The following is a 22,106-nucleotide window of genomic DNA, read 5'->3' as shown; positions in this document are numbered from 1 at the left end:
TGTCTATAATTATTGTAGAGGTCAAGGAAAGTCATAAAGAAGTTAATTATTGTCTTGCTTGCATGTAGCGCCCTCTTCTGGTCAGTCTGTACAATTACTACTACATGCTGCTTAGTACGTGTCTTTTTCATGTAAATATGGCCTTTAAAATATTTTCCAGACTCACTGCGTTAAATCTCCGACTGAAGTCTCAAACGGCCGCCTTCAGTGCGTTAAACTCCGGCTGCAGTTTGACAGTGGAACATGACCGAGAGAACCGGCGCTTCACCGTCACTCCGAGCAGCGGGGCTGGTAAGCAGAGAGAGCCGGGGTTGATGCTTGGGTGCCGGGGAAAATCCTGTAAGGGAGCCCGGCGTCCACTCGCGGCCTACTGAACCACGCAAATCTGTGGGATGGATTAATTTACTGTTAGAAGATAAGGCCGTTTCTTTACATTAGTATTCTTGGATTCTGCTAAATTATCGATTATGTTTTCTGTGAGGCGAAAACCCCGCTAAACTTCATTTAAAAATACAGGAAATTATGTAACTTTGCCCAAGGGCAAACTTTGCACAGACGAAATGGGTGACCTGTACTTCATACACTTCATCTCTAGCCGTTTAACAGTTCGGCATACATATTATAAGCAAAAACTATACACTTCAGCACATTTGTGGATAGTTGACTACAGTAGCACAGTGGAGGCAATGAAGTTTGGGGCACTTAAATAAAAGTATTTTTGGAGGGAGTTTGGCATGAGTAAAAATGTTTATCAAATGATTAATTTAGGGCCGGGCAAAAGGCTTTTGGGAGCCTTATACAGATCTTCCACCCAGAGAGCCTCACCCCATTAAAATCAAAATTAAAATAAAGGGGTGGCAATATCTTCCTCACAAAAAATAATTAAATAGTCTGATTGAGGAAATACTTGCATCATTTAAACACTTGCTCTTATTGTTAAACTTGCTAATTTTGGGTCCCTTGTTGTCTGTGATTTCTGAAGGAGCTGAATTATGACTTGGAATCTAATAAATAGTAAATTTGTCCACAGGTGGCCATGACTGTGCAGTGCTGCACTACAGATTCACAGGAGAGAAGGAGGTGGATCTATTATCAACCTACGTACCAGAGACATATAGGGGCCAAGGTGTTGCTGCACTGCTATCAAAAGTAAGTTAGGCCCTTTTAGAGGGTTTTGAAAAAGTGTCTTGTCAAGATGTTTTTATTTATTTAATGTATCCTTTACAGGCTGCCATGGACTTCCTGGTTGAAGAAAACCTCAAGGCTCATATCTCCTGTTGGTATATAAAGAAATATATCAAGGAGCATCCACAGCAAGATTATAAAGAACTTGTCATCCCTTGACTACAGCACGTTTGTCTAGTATTGCTACCTCAAATCAACCACAACCTCATGCACATTACTGTAAAGAGCTACGGAGGCCAGAATGTGTCTTCAGCATCTTAAGACCATGTGCATATTAAAGTCATTTTATAGAGACGCTTGATTATGCTTATCAAAGTTAGTATGATTTTTTTTTTTTTTAATACCTGGTAAATGTGAGTAAAGTTACTCAAAATCTCCCAAAAGAAATTTGGGGTTCAACAATGACGATATTGATTTTGTTTAATTTTTTTTCAGTCAGCCTAAAATGAGTAAATTGATCCTTTTAAAATCAGATTGCACTTTTTAAACATTGTGTCTGTAGTAGTAGTAGTATTTATTAATTATTCAACATTAGGACAAGACATGGAAATATCTATCGAGGCGTATATTTTTTTTAATATTAATATTGTCTTCACACTTTGAAAAAAACCAACGACCATGTATTTCTAAGATGTATTTGTTGACAATTAAAATGTGATCTTTCTTCTCTGTGTATATTTATATTAGGATGGGTGGGTTGTTTGACTGGATACTTTATGTCATCCTATCACAAGATATTATCATAGGGCAAATAACTGCAAAAAATAATAATACAGAGTTCATAAGACACTGTCATTTTCCTTTGGCTGTGATGTCCCCATGAGCCTTGATTCTAAGACAAAATCACATGTTTGACAGATGCAGTATATCTTGGATCCCCGCCACCTAATGAGATTACTTCTGCCACCACAGCAGGAGAAATAAATAACTCACAGTGTCAGGTCTTCTGCAGGGGAGAGGTCTGTTGAATGATGCCTTCAGGAAGAAGAAATGATAAGTTGATAATGATAAGTTAGCAGATTTCATAGAAATGACACTCAGACAACGTTTTAATAGAAGTTGATTTCCTCAGTTGAGAAGTATGTTTTGAGCACAATCGTATTTTGTTTTACAGTAACAGGTATACCCAGTGATCATTTGATATAGAAATGCATTTCTGTGTTGTGCTAGAAATACAAAGAATCCTTCCCAGTTTCTTATCATATCATACTTTTGTTCCAATAGATGTCAGTCTTACTCCATTATACTCTTCCCTTCCTCCCCATTTTGGTCTGATGCTGCCAATGTTTGACTTGTACTTCCAATTTGAAAATGCTCAACATCCATTACAGCAATGGGAACTTCAGTCTCAAACAAATCATAAGAGAAATGTGACCATAGGAGAATTTTTTAAGGAAAAAAGAAAGAAGCAAATTCCTGAATTAAAGTTCGATACAGAGTTGATTTTTTAAAACAATTAATGACAAATTTAAGTATGGATAAAGATAGTGTCATTTTGTTAATACATAATTCTAAGTGTGTATCATAAAAAATGTGATTTTTTTTTTAAAAAAAGCTTTAAAACACCAGTTCCCATGCACATTTGCAGTGGTCCTCGCGTGTGCATATACTGTAAATTTGCCTGCCAAGTAGAAATCACCAATATAGCAACAAACGCCAGCTGATCCTGTCAGCTCCATACGAGCTGTATGATGAACTGAGTGCAGATGTCAAATCCCATCTGCTCCCAAATAACAGTCATGATTATAATTCTCACAGTGTTGTCGGCTCCAGACACATAGAAGATGTACAGTTTTTTGATGCATAAGCATAATCTCTGCTTAGATGCGTTATTGTATATATGGACAGATTATAAAACAATGAAAAAAAGGCTTCCCTCCACCTTTACATATAGGATCAAGATGTCCAGACTGACACACACACATACAAAAAAATGCTGCACAGAGAAATATGACCAGAAATAATGCAGCTGTTTCATGTCTCTTTGTAGTCACTGTGTGTTTTTGTGGACGTTTTTTGTGTCTTAGTAATCACTCTGTCCTTAAAGTCCCCTTCCTCTCTTTCTTCCATTCTAAAACATCTGTCGTTGACTAAACTGACTTGTATCTGTGAAAAGTTGGTCACTAAAGATATGTTTTCATATTCCTCTAGCAAAGGGGACACTTCCCTAAAATGTAAAACTCAAGCATACGCTGGGAACGCTAGATTTAGTACATCACTAATACGACAACCAATCGTCTCAGACAGGGAAACACATATCGCGGTTTTGATACAACACCGCAAAGAAACCTCCAGTGTACAGCAGACTTTTCAGTAAAGAAAACAGAGTTAGCATTAGCATAATGCAAGTTTGGACGGCAAACATGAAAGTGTGCAGTTTTTGGATGTAAACTGGACCCCGGAGCTTCCTTCCACTATCTACCAAAAACCCCATTGGAGCAGATAGCTTATTATAGTGTTCATAAACCCAAATTCTGTGTCACAAAGCCACTGCCAGTTAGCTTACAAGCTAACAAACAACATAAACAAACGATACCAACAACTACACTTACCATCTGATCTGTCATCTATCTTGGTGTGCACTGCTCTGTCACCTGTGTGAGGGCGAAAGAGTAGTCGTGCTTACGGTCACTTTTCAGTTTTTTCTTTCAACCATTATTTGGGAAAACCGGATTAAAGAAAATATTGTTAGTATTTTTACAGACTTTAAAACATGTCTGGAGAGGGACTTTAAGGTCATTTAGTGCTTCTGTGTTTAATATATGTGTCTTTGCAGTTGTTTTGCATTTCTGTTTGGTTCTTTTGCAACTCCTTTTCATCATTTTGTGTTTCTTTGTTGGTATTATTGCTTCTGTTTCTAATAATTTTGCATCTATGTGGTTATTTTGTTTCCGTGTGGTTTTGCATCTCTTTGTGGTCATTTCGTGTCTGTGTTGTTGTTTTGGATCTCTTTGTCCTCATTTTGTGTGTCTTTGTGGTTGTTTTGTGTCTGTTTCCAATAATTTTACATTTTGTGGTCATTTTGTAGATCTCTATAGCAGTTTTGTGTCCATTGTCGTCATTTGATTGATTTTCCAACAGGAAATGTTGACAGTCCTTTGACCCCTTGGGCCTCTGTGTCGATGCCCATTAATCCGATTCAGTTATCCAACCACAATGGCATAACACAGTAATGTTCTCACTGAGAGCCATTGTCCGTATGGCTGAGTAAGTCCCAGAGAGCAACACATGAGTAACATTTTGATGTAACTTGGGGATAAAAAAGGCCAATTCAGCAACATATCTTTGCAGTTGAAACAGATATTAATGGCACGCGCTGCAGCAGCAGTCTGCACATCCTGCAGCTTGCCAAAGATTAGTGTGAAGAGGTTGAAATTGCAGCTGTCTTCCCTTCCTCCCACAAATAATATCACATGGAAAGATTTGATGAAAAGCATGTTGTGTAAAAGCCGGCCGTGTTACATTATCTCTGGAAAAAAAAAACTGGGCTCTAGCCTTCCAGACACACATTTGATATGTGGCAACAAAACAGACAAATATATCTCCTGTATTAGAAATTTAAATCCCGGAGCAAGAGTCAGTGTAGGTCCAGGACATCAACCCCAAAAACTGTTCCAGTGGGGCACAGTGGCACAGACTCCATTTTTAACAATATGCCTCTCCTTGTGGTTCTGGTTCATTGTCCATTTCAACCACAAATGTTGTTCCTGTGGAGGGTTTGTGGCCATTAACTGGCAGTTCTAACTGTGCCTCGGCGTCAGCAGTCAGGTACATGTCCCACATCTGCTCAGGGAGGTCCCGCTCTATCATTGTCTGCTTGATCATCAGGCTCTTCTCAATGTTCCGCCGCTTATATTTAAACTCTATGATGGTCTTTGTGTACCTGTTGAGCGCTGTCACTGCAGAGCCCATGCAGGTGCCGAAAGAGCCCCATGCTAAGCTGAGAAGAGGTTTGAAAATAGTGTTAGATTAAAGTCACAATGCCCTGACCCAGCAAAAGCCCGAACACGGCATGCTGGCAGAAATAAGTTTGGCTGTGTCCGGCTAAAACTTGAATGAATGATGCTCCAGAATCAGGCCAGATACACCAACCTGAATCTGGCTACAGACACTGTCTAGGGTCTTTTTTCTGTACATATATAAATTTATTTTTGTGTATATAACATACAAGCAAGAAACTTCACTTTGACTTTAAACATTTTTCAGTAAGAAGTACTTACGCATAAGACCAGCTGTAGTCCCAGGTCTTGGGTCTCCAGTCTTCTGGCCCCATAGCGACAGCCAGCTGGAATATAGTGGTAAACATCATGTGGGCCACCATCCCACAAAGGCCTGAGAACATGAGAAAATCAGTGTTTATGAAGTTGTTGACAAGCAGTTACAGAGCAACACTATCATTTATTTGAAGTCATGTTTGAGTCTACCTGATGAATGTAACTTGAATATTTGGTCTCTTTTAGCTCTGATTTTGGCCTCCACCATCTCCCAAGGGTAATATCTGACACATTAGCTGCACACCAGATATCCTGTGCCTGTCTTTTTTTTTTTTTTTTTTTTTTTTTTACTGAAAACGAAGCACGCTTTATAGAAGCAATGGCATTTAAGTAAAACAGTTAAGTCACTGGCTGTAAAACCAAAAGAATGAGAAACTAAATGACTCCAATCCTACAATCCTACAATCCTTAGATACACTCAAAATAATAATTTCCTGGATTTACTTAATAGAGTTATGTCAACAATTTCCATCAAACTGAGTTTTGTTAGATATATTTTAATACTATCACCAATATTGCAATAAATGACTTGTGCTACCAATATGACTGTATTAGGCAATGAACAACATTAATTCAGCAAAATACAGGTTGTTTTACATTACTTCATCATGTTGATCAGTGTCAACATTGAGATATTTTATAATAGTGACTTAAATCACTTATGTGAATGCAACTTAACAGTTGTACCTCCACAACTCAACTGTATTTAGTAAGACCAACTAAATGATAGTTTGTAGTTTCAACTTAACTGACTTAAATAAGTGTAGCAACCACTCTTATTTTCTTTTTCTTAACTTGTCTTCATTGTTTTTATGGTAGCAATTTCAAGTGGACTTACTCAGCCTAATTTTGTTAACAATTTGCACACACTATAGTTGAATAAATTCAAATCCCAATAATCAATCATTTGTGAAAAACTGTATTAATTACCAATGAAGCACATTATCATTTTACATTGCAGAGAGTCATTTAATTAATTGTTAAATAAAAAATAATTTGTTGCAGCTTTAAGTAGATTTGACTTAAAATTGACAAACCTTAGCTGATTTCACCACACTGACTTTTGACCGGTTTTTACAGTGTAGACTTTAGACAGTTATGTGCACCTTCTTACAATAGTTTTCTTCCAAAAGAAACCAAAAAGATAGATTTCTAATGAGCAAATATCTACTGACGGTAAAACTGTACTGCAGACTGTGGTGGAGGTGAACCTTCATCTCTGTTATCTCCCGGATCCTCGCCCTCTCTCATCCAGCAGTCTGACTCTCCACAGCTGCTTTTCTTGGGGATTAACTCATAACAACGGGGGGGATGGGAGTCAGGGGATGGGGGGAGTAGAAGAGGGGGCGGGAGGGAGCTCCTCTGGGCAGGTCTTGGGCACAGCCCAAAACCGCTGCCCCGGCTCCAATCCGATTAGTCCACAAACCAGCAAATCCTCCGAGGAAGTGAGTGGACGCAGTACAGTTAGCTGCTCTGTGTGTTTGCCGCTGCTGACTGACTGTCAACCAGCCTGACCTGCTGCCCTGCTCCTTTTCTTACTCATTTACAGCAAAGTTAACTTCACTTAAATTACAGATTTGGATGACACTAACCCCCACTGTTTAGCATATATAATCAGCATCAAAAGTTTAATAAATGGTTTATAACACACAATAGTGTAGTAGACTTAAGGCCTTATTAATGCCATAAGTTGTAACTACTCTTGGATACATCCATCAGTGTGTAAACAGACAATGGATGATGAAAAGTAAAATAGCTGTAATAATACTTCCAAAAAAGTTTTAAATTAATGAATGTTTCAGCTGTAAGTGAGACAGTGTGAAGGACATTTGTCCTTCTACATCTGTCACATGTTCAGGTGTAAAGAAGAAACCTTTTCAATAATATAAATTATGTCATCAGGGACACTTAAATGTCTTTATTTCTATGTACAACTTCACTATATTGGCTTAAAAACCATAAAAAATCCAAATAAAGTAAATTTTAGCAAGGTATAAAGCATAACATCTTACCACAATGACTATTTTTCTTATCTTATTATATATTTTGCTTGTGAAATTAGTGTAACATACCCTCACATCTGTGTGAATACGCAGCATTTCATATAACATTTATTTACAGTTGTGTAAGGATTAAAGTAAAGCTTTTTGGAGTACAGACATTGTTCCAAAAACAGGAAAGCGAATGATTTAATCCAGATTTATGGCAGGCATCTATGAAACTGTGTTCTTATGTGTCTAGTTTAAACTGACATCATGTGACGGGTTACCCCGCTGTGGTTTCACCTCTTTGATTGGTTCAGCCCAGCTGGATTTAGTTGAGTGATCCCAGCGGTCATCAGTCAGTGTAAAACTGAGCCTTTTAGAGGCAGAACTGCAAAAATAATTTCAGTGACTGAGCTGATCCTCAGTGAGTGAAGCTGAAGGATGTCATAGTTTGTTTACTTCAGATCATTAAACAGTAATGTATAGAGGCTGGAGCGTGCCACCAAAGTTACAACATCTTTAGTCTTAGTGAATAATTATTATCTGTTAGTTAATGCATTTAAATAGAAATTGTAATGTGATCAATTAAATTACCAAGAATTTTTCAAATGATTGAAAATGGATAAACTAAATATTTTGCAATGGCTTTCGATGGAATTGCATTCTTGTTATATCACTTAAAATGAGTCATTTTCAATTATATTCCATTTAAAAGCAAAATTTCTCATATTCTTTTTTTTCTATGACAGATACTTTGCATTTCCTGTGACTACTTCATGATAAAAACAGGCCTGTGTTTTGCCCGGGTTTGTGCTAGCAACAACAACAGCACACAGTGAGGCTGTAAGCAAGGAGATAAAATAACACGACATTGTTTCCCTCATGTGTGCGAAAGCAATTTGATTATAGCATGAGAATGGCGGACCCCGCCACCAACATTTCAAACTATTAGGCCTACTGTATGTAGTGAGTTGATTTCAGAATGTGAAAAATTGAGTAGTTTAAAAATTGGGGTTTCATTTTGTTGGCCTGAACTGGACCATTAGATACCAGAAAAGTATTTCTACTAGTTTACATTTGAATGTTCAGCAGGCAAACAAGCTAACTAATACTCACTGAGTTTAATCTCAGTCAGGGACATTTTTGCCTCTCAGCGATGTGGGATTTCTGTGAGTAGCAACTTTAAACACCCAGTCCAACGTCACACCTGCTGTCAAATGTTTGATGACAGCGATAGAAAAGAAAAGAGTTACCTGACAGGGCTGTGCACAAGGCAGCAAAGGCACTGAGCTTCAGTTTGTTCATGATACTGAAACAGGGACACTGCTCCAGAATCATCAGAGCCCCGCCTGTGAAGAGCAGGGTGAGGTACAGGGTTTCAGCTACGATACACAACCACAGGACCCCTGGGAAAACAGAGAACAGAAGGGGGTGGGGGGGGGCAGAATTGAGTTGTGTTGTCCTCATAATACCCTACCGCTGATGAATAATCCCACTTGTTTGGATATATGTGTGTACAACAGGTCTGCTCCTTTTAGGTCTGGAGGTCTGATTCTGATCGTCTGGGACTGACTGGATTTATAAAATCAGGACAGCAGCTGCTGGGCTGATGCTACTGATGCTAGTTGTTTTATAACATGCAAGGCAAAAGAAAGCGAGAGCTCACAGTACAAGTGTAGCTTTCTGTTTAGTAAAATGTATACAATTGATTGACTTTTTCTTTAAATGATAAATAAACATTGATGCGATCATAGATGGTATAATAAATATGGACAACATGACAGTTCCCCAAAAGTGAAGCCAAAGCATCTCGATTGCCGCCTGGTGGCTGGCTGCAGTATAGGTCATTAACCCCAATGCTCCATGTTAGCAGATAACACATATGCTTACCTAAAAATCAAGTGCACACCAATAACTTTTTCCCAAAGATGATTTTAAACCTGTTCTTATCCCAACTTGTCTAATATCGCTTTGTCAGTCTAATGTCACTTTGTCAGTGGACCTATATGCGCTAGGTACCCTCCTGCCTCTGTTTTTTTTCGATATTCAGGGACAGCATCTCAATTTATGTTTGTTGCATGCTTTGTGTATTTTTTTAAAATGCACTTCTATTTTCAAACGAAATGTACAGTTTCTGCTCATTAAACTTTACCGCATAGGTCAAACACTTTATTTTTAGGTTTCTTTCCTTTGGCAACAAGAGCACAACATTAATGTTTGGTTTAAAATAAGTATGGTTATAGCTTACATAACGTAGCGCCACATGACATATGTATGTAGCATACAGTACTGCACACAGTAGCACAATGCGTTGTTATAAAAATAACTTGACTTTTGGTTTCACACAGGAAATGAACAGCAGTCTTGTGGGTGAAAGTCCAGAGTTTCTTTGACCCGTCCCGTAGTGTCAACTGACAAAGTGCAATATTTGACAACTTGGATTGCTGCCTCTCAAGGCTGCCTCTGTGCGTCTGTGTCTAACACTGAGAACACTGACTGAAATTTGTCGTGTTGGGAGTGAGAACAGGCTGTGATTTCTGTCATTTAAGGTAGTTCTCATCATGCTGATGTATGATAAAATGTGTTTCTAAAAAATTGGAGCCAATGCAGTAAAAGAATCTTGATTCATGTTTGATAAGCGATGTCTAGTTTGACAGTTTGAGCAGAGTTTTGTGAGTCTAGCGCAGACTGGTGACACTGCCCTAAAAAATATTTTATCGAACCAATCCCATATTAGGTAAATTCTCACGACTGGTCAAGCCTGGGCCAGGACAGCTGGAAATTTGTTGAAATATCTGCCTGAGCAAATGCGCCATGAGCTAACAGATTCGTCAAGTTCCCTGGCTTCATTAATGCTGCATGCAATAGAATTCAGTGCTCAGTGACTGGATGCTTTTAGCCAAAATGCACCATGAGAATTGTAGTAGTTGTTTCATCATCTTTTGTTCTGATGATTCAACCAGGGAAGGTCATGCTGATCCAAAATGTAGAAGTTCTCAAACTGTAAATTGCAAAGCATCATCAGTGGGAAAAATGAATGAATTCTCATGTTTTACTTCCAAGAAAAGGGGTGCCTTAAATTTTATATTGTGTCAAAATAACCAAAACTAATATATTCCAGTGTTAATAACAAACCGGTTGGTGGTTGACACGAATTATTGCTTGTTTCCTTGACTTCAATTATAGTCAAAGTAAATAAGTAATAATAAATAATAAAATTTAGGAGGCCATGTTAGAGCTATAATGCATCAGACAGTTTTCTCTCTCTATCTCTATCTATCAAAACGAACATTTGCTCATAGTTTCAAATGTCAAACCTTCATAACTTTACCTCTTTCATGTTCTGGTGCAATCTCTGAGAAGTCTCGACAGTCGAAACCTGTGATTAGAAAAAAAAACAAACAGTAAATAAAGCTGTACAAAGAAATGACACTATTTAACAGGTCTATAATTTCCCAACAATTTTCTATGAAGTTCCCCTGAAAAGACAATGTAATTTTGTTCCTGTCAGAGAGAAAATAGGAGTTTGCTTAAAAGTTCTGTTTCATTTAGAGCAAGGTAAATACATATTCAGAATTAATTTATTGTCAACTATTACTACTATACTTTTTTGTTTTAAAAAGAAAAAAAACATTATGCTGGTCTTAAGGCAAGAAAAATAGTAATATTTTATTTTATTTTAATGTTTTGAGAAAAAAAGTCAGAATGAATGAGGTTGCTTTAAGACAAACATTTTGTTATGCATTTTTTCTGAAAATATTTTAACTTAATTCTTGAAATCTCACTTGATTTTAACAGTTACCTTAATACTCTGTTGTACTAACGTCAACAACAACAAAAGAATCAGTTTGAAACTGAATTTATGCTACTTTATTCCAATATTTTTTAGACGCTGTAATCTGCACCAGCTGGAAATGTATCCTAATTAAACCATAAAATGATGTTTTGAAGTTGGCCCTTTTTCAGTTTGTGTTTCTGAGAAGCTGATTTGCATACAGTATACAGGTTATATGTCATTAGATTGAACAGTTCCTCTCTAAGTTGCATGCAAATCCTTTTTCAAACTTATTCTGATGTAGTCTTACTATCAGAGCTTATAAAAGCAAATGGGATAGCTTGCATGCAACAGTAAGAGAAATGCTTTTAATCCGGTTTTGACTACTAAGAATACACACAATGTGATAAGTATGAATTATGCATTTGCCTTTTCTGCATTTAGATAATATCTACACTTCCTGCAATACACAGAGTCATACTATACACTCCCATGTGTTATCTAAAAAGACACAAGATTTTTTAGAGGTTTTTAGTGTTTTATCATTCATTATATTCCAGTCATTACAATTCAACTCTACTACATTTTAGAATGAAATATTGTACTCTTTTACCTAGCTAATTGACAGCTTTACCTTTGCAGATTCAGATTAGTGCAAAGTAAAACATATAAATACTGATGTATTATTGAGCTACTCAGCAAAGTCGTTAAAATTAGCTCCTTCTTTACCCGCTGCAACAATAAAATGATGGAGACATTAATGTATCACTAATTACAATCCAGTCATAGCCTATATTTTATTCAGACATGGGCCATTCTGCACTCTTTTAATACTTAAATTCATCTGGTGTCAATATTTTTTTAACTTCAGCTCCAGTCAAATGTTGAACTCAGGAATAAAAGATCTGACTACTTCTTCCACTGTCCCAAAAAATCCAAAGTGCAGGTTTAACATACATGCTGACAGGATTTTATGGTATTGGTCCAGATATAAAGAAGGTACTATGTGAGGGCCTCTTTTTGTTTCTACAGGATACATTTTAAGGAGGCAGGTTTTGTTCCAGCATTAGGGGAGACACATTTGAAACTGGGGGTTTAGGGGTACTCTGTCAGAAAATTTTGAGTATCAAACACTTAATTTACTACATTACATAAAGACATAATACTTTAATTAAAACAATGTCTAGTGTATTCACTAATGAATAGATGACCTTTCCAATGACTTAGCTCAGATTTAGAACCTGTAGACTGACAACAGATTCAGACTTTTGCTTCCTTCACCATCACTTCCTGTTTTTGAACACCTAGCTGAGGCTGAAGGCTTACCATTCATGTCAGCAGCCTGCTCACAGGAGAAAAATATTCCTGTGTGGAACTTCCTCAAAAGGAACTTCTCCTCCCCGGTCTCAAAGATGTACTGGACCAAGCGGCTGTCGTTGATGTTGGAGTTGTTGAAGCGGATGCAGAACGACTGCTTCACCTTCACCGGCGGACCCGTGCAGAAGGGTTTGGCGACCTTTCTGGTCCCCTCACACCAGTAGCTGGTGGTCACCGCTGATAAAGCAAAAGCAAACGCCACAAAGTTGAGGGTGATCGCCAGAGAAGCCCGCCGCCCGCGCTCTAGCCTCATGGTCGAGGCCAGGCCAGAGGAGATGAAATGAAAAGGCAACTAATCCTGGCTTTCGATATGTAGCCACGGTGTTTCGCCTCCCAGCAGATATATCAAATCTTCATAATCTCGTTGGGGCTCCTTGGGTGAGAATTCTGTACATCCCTCCGCTGGCTCTAATGATGCAGCACCACCTTGATTGAAGGATTCATGCTCTCCACTTCCACAGAAACGACAGAAACCCATGGCAGCCTTTGCTTTTCTCTGCTTCATTTGAACTCTTCAAGCCTCTGCTGCTTGTCCAACCCCATCATCGCTCCTCCCCTTCTACAAATCTTCTCCTGCAATATTATCCATTACAAATGGCAAATTATATGCCAGACTTCCTTTGAGTATATTAATATAAAAAAAGATTACTATGAGCTTAGATTATAATCCAGGACATGTTTACATTTCTCTGATTTTTCTGCATTTCATGTCAAAGTGCATCTCAAAGTAATTGCAGCCACAGATGTAAGATCAAGTGCCTGTTTTATAGTTGATGACCTGGGACATAATGTGTACAGTCTCATATGAAAATCCATGTGTTCAATGTGTGTGCATGCAGGCACATCTTTTCATGTCTAATAGCCTGCTGATATGGGATACGCCATGCAAATAAAGACAAATAACTTAATGAAGTATGTGAAGGAGATGACAGATGTTAGGAGAAAACATCTGCTGCCTTTACTCCAGATGATTTTCCATCACTCCAATAAACTTGTCATACAATTCTGCAGCTCAGATTTTCAGTAATGAATGTCACCTATGGTTTCAGCTGTAATTTACTGCACACACATTGATATCATTTTAAAAGCTGAACTGTAGAGGTGAGATGCACAACTTAAAATTTTGCCAATATCAGATACTGTTGTCTGAGATTAAAATGGCAGCAAATGGATGAGCAGATAAATGATCTGATGACAATAGTAGCATAAAGATGGTGGTTCCCAACATGATTATTGGAAAGATAAATTGGACGTGATTAACAAGAAACAGGACTAAGAGTTTCTTGTTAACATAGGCATGGTAACATGCTCAAAGTGACAATGCTAAAGTTAAGCAGGTGTAGTGTTTACCATCAGTTTAGCATGTTAGCATGCTGATATTTACTAATAAGCACTAAACACAAAGTAAAGCAAAGGCTCATAATAAAGCTTTGCAAGTATATGGCCATAAACAATCATATATAACCAATTTAAATGTTGCCCATGATATGGGGTGAGATGAAAAATCTGAAGATCACTAAAGTTATAACAAGTCATTATGTGGTGAAAATAAATGTCTATAGCCTACATAATTTAATAGCGGTTAATCCAGTACCTCTTGAGAAAATTTCACTCAAAACCACAAATGCCATTCTTCATGAATGTTTGAGCAAATTTCTTGGCAATGTGTCATATGGTTGTTGAAATATTTCCACCAAACTGGAAGCAGTCCTCCACTGAAAGACCAGGCAGCTGGATCTTCTTCAGATTAAGTGACTGGATCTCCATCAGATGACAATGTGGGAGGACCATTGTCTTAGTGGACAGTGGCATTGGTTCCATCAAATGATCTGGTGGCTGGAGCATCGTCACTAGGACCAGAGGTTTGACCTCAACAACCAGCGGCCAACTCTTGGTCAGACTTGCAGTCTCCAGAGGTGTTCACCTCATTTGCAGAGGCCTCCACTGGGCAGACGCCCTTCATAGTTTGGGAGGTGATCTGACTGGATGAGGAATGATAATCAGTATCGCATGTTCATCCACTACCAGTGTTAACAAACACACAGTCACTTACTGAGCACTGATGTCAGGATGCGCAGTCAGGTGTGACTCGATGTATGAGTGCTGCAGAGCTTGATGGGGAGAGATTCTCAGATTCCCGTCAAGATGCAGAAGCCGTTTGATGAGGTTGACAAAAGCCCTCCGGTCCTCCAATTCAACAGCATCCCCTTTTGGATAGATCTGGATTTGGAAACAGATCCAGGTCAGTATCTCTCTGACACAGGCTCATTACTGGTACTAATTCCATCTTTATTCAAACAGTACATGAGTACTTACATTAACAAGGGCATCCAGAGAGCTAGGAAGGTCAATGAAGCTTTTCTGCTCTTCTGGTTTCACAATGTTGGCAGCTGTATATTCCTCAGGTGTCTAAAGGAACAACATATTTATCAGAATCATGTTAAAAGAGATCAAATAAAATGATTTAACCAACAAAAACAAAGAAGAACACGGTTACTTACCATAAGCCTCCATGTTGAATTTTCAGCAGCCCCTTCCTTACTGAAAAAATACCACGTATATAAGCCAGCACAGAGCAGATGGTCCTTTGGCTGACCGAGAACCTCAACCATGCACTTCATCTGCAGACAAAATGTACAGAATCAAATCAGCTCACGTTGTGCATAAAATCTCCACTTGATTCTGGGCATTTGTCAGAGGTAGCTGACTTACCATCTGATAGTCACAGTTGACAGGGAAGAGATTTTCAGCAAGATAGAGGTAGGCTAGGATGCAGCCGACTCCCCACACATCTATAGCCCCGGTGAAGGGGAGGCCAAGGGCAATTTCTGGAGCTCTGAGGAGAGAAGACAAGAGCAAAAGATGAGAACTCTATTGGTAAGCATTGAAGACCAAGAGAACAACATGGATTTTTAAAGAGAAGGAAGGTCAAACCTACCGGTACCCAGTTGGCTGAAGCTCCATCCCAGGCTTGATTTTGGAGGCTGAAATGGCTTTACCGAAGTCTATTAATTTCACTGTGAAGGGATGGTCCTGCTTGTTGACACACATAATATTGTCTGGTTTGATATCGGTATGCAGGATATCGAGACCCTTCAGGGCGTCCAAGGCCACCAACAGCTGCAGGGAGAAAGACAAGTTTGGGATGTATTCTTCCATGTGCTGCTGCTTAGGGATAACGGTTAGAGTAGGGTTTTCTTCAGTGATGACTAATACATATAGGGAACAAAAGATAATTGGTTTCATGTTACAATAATACATACCTGCTTTGCGATTGGCCGGATTTCGTTTGGAGACAGTGGTTTCCAGTCTCGTTCTTGGAGCAGGTCATAGAGACACCCATCCAGTATCTCGAATGCTAGACAGGTGTGTCCCATATGTTCAAAGCACTCAAAGAACTTCACCACATTCGTGTGATCTGGATTCAGGACACTGATGATCTCTAACATGGACACCTGGAGAGAAAAGGAGTTCTTAGTAGGCTACATACTGTGATGGAGCAGACAAGATCTAAACAAGAGAATACTATATGTCATAAGAATAAAAAGAAATCTAAAAAATCTACCTCCTTCTCAGTGTCCTGGATAAATTCATTGTCTTTCTTCAAGATCTTAACAGCCACTGTCTCGTTTGTTGCCAGATTTCGGCACTTGGCCACTTTGCCAAAGCAGCCTTCACCAATAAACTCCAGAAAAGAGTATCCAGAGGAGCTGCCGAACAGAGTTAAACCTGCCTGAACCTCAAGAGCTGTCAGTGAGACTGTGGGAGTGAACATGGAGTCAGTGATCTCAGTCCACATTATATTATTTTATGCACTCTGTTGCTTTGCTAGCATCTTTGATAAACCAAATCTACTGCCACGGAAACTGAGGACTGTACTGCTGTGGATTTTGTCTGTAGTAAACATAATTTAGCCACCCCTAAAAAAAAAAAAAAAAAAAAAAAAAAAATTTAATTTAGGTGTACACTATATTTGGATTATTTTCTCCACTTTACATGACTCACTAACCGATCCAGGTAGTGATAGACAAGCAGCCTCTGTGTTCTGCAAAGTAAAATTACTTTTCTTGTCAATGGAGTCTGATGGCTTTGAGGTAACAGCTTCAAATTCCCATCAGAAAAAAGTGTCTAATGGCAAGATAAAGTGATAAAAATATTCTTCATATAGTGCACACCTCAACTGCTAATGAGAATTTTTTGGTGGCTCTTTTTTTTTGGTCACTAAAAACTAATCAGTTGAGGCAGTGTTTGCTCAGCACTGTTCCATTTTCTGTTAGTGAAAATGGTTTTCTATGGTAAACAAACATTGTGATTCAGTCTATATTTTCCCAGAATGGTCTTTTTTTGTACAGACTGTGTGCCTAGAATTTGACTCAGAGCTGGACTGTCATGTCTTACATCAAAGGACCAGTTTAAGACTTAATTGGTGGGAACAAATTGGTCCCCCTGGTGAATTTTCAAAGCACAGACATTTAGCTGAGTGTAAAATTTGATGTGTGTTGAGTCCATCTTACCTGATGCAGCAGAGGCGTCTGAGCTCGGCCAGGATGACATTTTTTTTAGTTATATCTTCTCAGTTTAGGATTTCCAAGGTTGAAGATGAAACTCCAAGCTTTAATCCTCAAATCTGAAATATATGACTGTCTGAAAATAACTTGTGTTTTGTTTTTAGAACTGACATACAATTCAAAATTCAGGTAGCTACATGTTGAAAAACATGTTTTTATTTGAAACAATCTTTTAAAAATATGAGTTCTGCTCCTGAAAAATGTTTCTCTGCAGATTGTTAGTTTTTACTGAAAATTTAGAGACTATTCATGCAGTCAGAACAATGCTGACACCAGAAAGTGTGTATGCAAAGGCACAATTTCCAACTAATTTATCATGTTAAGCCCCTAATATCCCAAAAACATTCCTTGGGAAAACTGTTACGAGTTATACAGATGATTTATATATCATTATATATACATATATATGTGGGTGGGGGTGTGTGTGTGTGTATATATATATATATATATATATATATAGGGCTGTCTGCAATATAGTAAAAAACGAACATTAATTTCTTAGATAAAGACAAAAAATAAAATTTGATATGATAAAATGGATTTCATCAACCAGAGAATAAAAATATGTGAATTTAGTAGATGCACATATAGTCTACTATATATGAGAGACTTTAAATAGTTTTTACTGCTTGTTTGCACATATAACTTTGAATATATGTATGAAACAAATATCTGAATCTCAATTATGTCCATATATGTAAAGTTATAGGTCCCAGCATTTAAAATGTATTTACACATATGGCCATATATCAGGTTTTTGTATGGGCTGTCTGCAGGCCCAGACACAGGATGTCATCTTTAAGCAATGAACCAATGTGTCTGAGGGCCTGATGTGTGCAAACATACTCGAGACGTTATAGAGTCTTTTACTCTTTCCAAGTAAAGCTTTTGCATCAGTGAATGTTGATTTATTATTCATGTCGACTCAGGTAAATTTGCCTTTCAAATTGAGAGCGCTTACTTTGAGTCGTGGCCAGCATCTTGCTGAGTAATTTCCCTGAACACAAAGAGATTATTCTGAACATTAGCTCCCATGTAATAAAAATGTAAACACTACACAGGAAAAGTAAGTCTAGTGTTACACTCGATTTAGTGGTAAGCCTCTTGTGCAGTGAATATTTCCTTGACTCATCCCTTTTTTTACATAACAAATACCTGCCAGGGGGAACTCATTCTGAGTTAAAGCTATTTTATCGGAATTTAACTAACAGATGTGAGATTCTGCCGTTTCCCCGGGGGCAGGGATGCTCGACATTCTGTGCATTTCATTACAAAACCTAAATGTTATGTGGTTACATAAAGGTATGTGATGATATTTAGAAGACTAAACAATGATTAGGGTTTCCTAATCTGATTTTGCAAAAGTAGACATGCAGAGTTTCAGATAGATTCTCCCAACATAAAAAAATAAGACAACAATATCCATTCGCTGGTAGAGGAAAACCAGCTGGCCCCACTTGATCCTCAAAATCTGTCTCATGCAAATCTCTTAGTACACCGGAATGCTGTTATCTAAAATGTGCATAAATCAGACATTTTAAAGCATCATGTTGTGCACCACCAGTGGAGGATTTTACGATTATTAGGACTAGTAACACCTCTGTCTTATAGTTTTTATCTTGGCTTATACTGACATAACCATTACACAGCACATCCCACTCATCCCAATTTATTAATTGCCTTCACTCGCTGTGGTGTGGTTTTGGCACCACTGCAGCAGATGGTCCTGTAATCTGGCTTGAGACTATTACACTGGAGACAGATAATCTCATCCCATTCATTGTGGAGGAGCAGCCCACACCACAAAGATGCTTCACCACGACCCCCAGCGTCCGGCCAGCCTGGACTGAATCCCTCACTGCACTGTTGGTGCTGGTGATGTCTGTGCCTTGTATCAATACAACTTCACTGTCAGTCTGCTGGATCAAGACCCGTGTTGTGCAGTGATAAAAGAAGTTGAGGTGACCAATAATAAATGAAAATGCACATCTAGTAAAAAAGTTTATCATCATTGTTGCCCAGTTGCCCAAGTAAGCAATCATATGTCTGTCTCCTTTCAGGAAACAAAATGAATTAAATTTTACTTGCATTTAAAAAAAACAACAACAGAGTGTTTGTTGGAGATTATTAAACTCAAGCTGTAGTTGTTCAAAAGTAGTTCAAGTTTTACAATATAAGATTTGGTTATCGACATGAGCAGGACACAGGATAGATACCTGGGGGAACTCCTTTAAATTCAGAAAGTTGTCGACTTGCCCAAAACCTTTTTACTTGCAATAAAAATAAAAGTGTTGTGTGGCATTAGCTTGTTTTGCATTTTCTCTTTTGGAAATCCTTTTAATTCAGTTATTTTCATACTTATGATGTGGACTGAAATCGTACTTATAAGGTCAATTCACAGTTTCTGGAAGCACAGCGTAGAAAGATGAAAATATAGTGAATACGCCTTTCCCACCAAAAATGTGTATGTGCATGCAGGTTTTTCAAACATGGGTTAACACACAAAATAGGAAATAGACAGCTTTCCTATTGCCAGTAAAGCAAAGCCATGTACATGGCTATGACTACTGCAGAGTCATTTGACCTGGATGTGAATGCCAATTGTATGCATTTCTTTTGCATTAAAGAAACAGATGTTAGTGGGCGTTAGAATGAGGCTAAAAAGTAACCAAAAATCCTGCATAATACACCTTTAAATTTAAAGAAAAACATCCTTAAAAAGTGGCAGTTGGTAGATAAGTTGCAGGATGAAGTGGCTAAATTGAAGGCAAATCTATGTGATGTGTAGTAAAATACAAAAGTTTGACAGCTTCAAATTATGTGTTGTCCAATGTAACCTAATATTACATAAATGTATTGAGTCGAGTGATGGCAGATGGGTTTGCAGTTTATGCAATAATGCTGCAAAAGGGATAAAAGGCCTCCCAGATGTTGACCTTTAAAGTGTTAGCCACCTGTTGTGTTTAATCCTCTGCTTATACCTACAGTATTTAACTGTCTTCAAAAAGGTGTCATAGTGGTGTGACGTGGTTATCCCCTTAATCTTCAAGACAGCTGTCTGGATTTAGGTAGTGATGACTATAATCTTGTTCAGCACCTTTAGGGCCACCAGCGTGAATACGAGGCAGACTGACACGAACAAGTGCCGCAGAGGTTTTAACCCCAAACACACGAAAAGCAAGAAGACAGAAGGAGAAGAAGACGTTTCACCTTTTTGAGAATCAGTTTGCAGGATGGGAAATACTAAAAGCAGCGCATTGTCAAAGGAGCTCCTGGAGGAACTGAAGTCCAACACCAAATACTCAGAGGCCGAACTCTGCACCTGGTACCAGTCCTTCCTGAAGGAGTGTCCTGGCGGGAAGATCAGCAAGCAGCAGTTTGAAGGCATCTACGCCAGCTTCTTCCCAAACGCAGACCCCACAGAGTACGCACGGCACGTATTCAGGAGTTTCGACACCAACGCGGATGGCACTTTGGACTTTAAGGAGTACATTGTCGCTCTGCACCTCACATCCGGAGGAAAGACTCTGCAGAAGCTGGAGTGGGCCTTCGCTTTGTACGACGTGGACGGGAATGGAAACATCAACAAAAGTGAAATCCTAGAGATTGTTCGGGTACTTGTACCTTCTTCTTTAAATACGACTGTGAAAATAATCTATAGTTACTCCTCACAACCTGAAGTATATCACAGATTCTATATTTTCTTGAACTTTGCAGTAATTAATAACTTTTGACTTTCATTTGACTTCTTTCCAAAAGCCCATGAATAAACACCGAAAACAAGACTGTGATAATTTGCTAATTTGGTGTATTTATTTTATGCTTGCAGGGTAATTTATCAGTTTATATAATTCTTTACACCTTTATTCCCATAAAATATCCTGTAAAATATACAATATTTTAATCTCTTAGAGACAGAATGAAAACCAGGCTCTACTACACAATCATTTTCTTGAAATACCATGTAATGGCATAAATTTCCATCATAATATCTCACATTTGAAGTGCTTTTTCAGTCAGAAAACAAAACTCAAATCCCCAATATATTCAATTTTACTTTATGCAAAACAAAGACAAGCAGCTAAGCATCATATTTAAGAATCTGGAACAGGCAAATGTTAGATAAATGATTAATTTTCAGATTTTTTAGCACTAGTATAAAAATTTTAAAGTAATCGATTCTTTAGGATATTATTTTGTGCATATTTTAAGATGAAATCAAGAATGCACATGTTCAAAATTACTCTCCTGCAGTCGATATTCAACATGATTCCTGCTGATGACCAGAAGAACCTCCCCGAGGATGAAAACACGCCAGAGAAGAGGGCGGAAAAAATCTGGGAATTCTTCGGGAAGAAAGACAACGGTAACTCGCAACTCATTAACCAGCTTTAACATCTGCTTTAAAGCTTTTACTCTCACAAGCACCCACATGGCTTAATGCTGTTCTACTTTTGCTGATTTTCATCTTTTCACAGATAAAATCTCAGAGGGAGAATTCATTCAGGGTGTGATGGACAACAAGGACATCCTGCGATTAATACAATACGACGAACCTCAGAAAATCAAAGACAAGCTGAAAGAGAAGAAGCATTAAGATATTGACAAAAATGAAAAAAAAGCCCTTTTATGTCATTTTAAGACTCTTTTCTTTGTTTACATTCTAACAATGTGGCTGCTTCTCCGCTTGACCAATGTCTCTCTGTTTTTCTATTTCATTTATTTTTTGGTCATAGCAAACAGCCAATGTTGTGTTTTTGTCTTTGTATCGAGAAATCAATTAAAGGAACAATATTTAGTACAGTATATATATGGCATTAATCATAAAATAAGCATGATATGTTATCAGTAATGAAGGAAACATGAGTTGATACACTGGCCTCTCCTACAACAAATACTATGGTATCTTTTCCTTTGAATTTCCATTTCAGTGCAGAACTTC

The 22,106-nt window shown here is 38.1% G+C and overlaps 3 protein-coding genes across 3 annotated transcripts; 2 read left to right on the top strand and 1 right to left on the bottom strand.

The window, feature by feature from the left end:
• Positions 1-137: 137 nt before the first annotated feature.
• On the top strand, positions 138-1,765 carry LOC121957240 (protein NATD1-like). Its single transcript, XM_042505782.1, has 3 exons — positions 138-291; positions 1,031-1,149; positions 1,228-1,765. The coding sequence occupies exons 1-3, from the start codon at positions 138-140 to the stop codon at positions 1,342-1,344; spliced, it is 390 nt and encodes a 129-aa protein (XP_042361716.1). The 3' UTR covers positions 1,345-1,765.
• Positions 1,766-4,830: 3,065 nt separating this feature from the next.
• On the bottom strand, positions 4,831-12,849 carry LOC121957269 (germ cell-specific gene 1-like protein). The gene is made up of 5 exons (XM_042505826.1): positions 12,546-12,849; positions 10,776-10,823; positions 8,698-8,850; positions 5,406-5,517; positions 4,831-5,125 (listed from the first exon to the last, which is right to left on the bottom strand). The coding sequence occupies exons 1-5, from the start codon at positions 12,847-12,849 to the stop codon at positions 4,831-4,833; spliced, it is 912 nt and encodes a 303-aa protein (XP_042361760.1).
• Positions 12,850-20,397: 7,548 nt separating this feature from the next.
• On the top strand, positions 20,398-21,761 carry rcvrna (recoverin a). The gene is made up of 3 exons (XM_042505653.1): positions 20,398-20,778; positions 21,419-21,530; positions 21,643-21,761. The coding sequence occupies exons 1-3, from the start codon at positions 20,398-20,400 to the stop codon at positions 21,759-21,761; spliced, it is 612 nt and encodes a 203-aa protein (XP_042361587.1).
• The last annotated feature ends 345 nt before the right edge of the window (positions 21,762-22,106 follow it).

Source organism: Plectropomus leopardus, chromosome 17 (genome assembly GCF_008729295.1).
Source record: "Plectropomus leopardus isolate mb chromosome 17, YSFRI_Pleo_2.0, whole genome shotgun sequence".
NCBI lineage: Eukaryota > Metazoa > Chordata > Actinopteri > Perciformes > Serranidae > Plectropomus > Plectropomus leopardus.
Note: the sequence above shows the minus strand (reverse complement) of the source record. Positions and strands in the feature narration are given on the sequence as shown.

Excerpts from the sequence above, each read along its gene's own strand:
- LOC121957240 (XM_042505782.1), top strand. The coding sequence starts at position 138 with ATGGCCTTTAAAATATTTTCCAGACTCACTGCGTTAAATCTCCGACTG. Across the intron at positions 292-1,030 it reads CACTCCGAGCAGCGGGGCTG|GTGGCCATGACTGTGCAGTG; the intron begins GTAAGCAGAGAG and ends ATTTGTCCACAG. Across the intron at positions 1,150-1,227 it reads TTGCTGCACTGCTATCAAAA|GCTGCCATGGACTTCCTGGT; the intron begins GTAAGTTAGGCC and ends TATCCTTTACAG.
- LOC121957269 (XM_042505826.1), bottom strand. The coding sequence starts at position 12,849 with ATGAGGCTAGAGCGCGGGCGGCGGGCTTCTCTGGCGATCACCCTCAAC. Across the intron at positions 5,518-8,697 it reads CTTGTGCACAGCCCTGTCAG|GCCTTTGTGGGATGGTGGCC; the intron begins GTAACTCTTTTC and ends TCATGTTCTCAG. Across the intron at positions 5,126-5,405 it reads GACTACAGCTGGTCTTATGC|CTTAGCATGGGGCTCTTTCG; the intron begins GTAAGTACTTCT and ends ACCTCTTCTCAG.
- rcvrna (XM_042505653.1), top strand. The coding sequence starts at position 20,398 with ATGGGAAATACTAAAAGCAGCGCATTGTCAAAGGAGCTCCTGGAGGAA. Across the intron at positions 20,779-21,418 it reads AAATCCTAGAGATTGTTCGG|TCGATATTCAACATGATTCC; the intron begins GTACTTGTACCT and ends ACTCTCCTGCAG. Across the intron at positions 21,531-21,642 it reads CTTCGGGAAGAAAGACAACG|ATAAAATCTCAGAGGGAGAA; the intron begins GTAACTCGCAAC and ends ATCTTTTCACAG.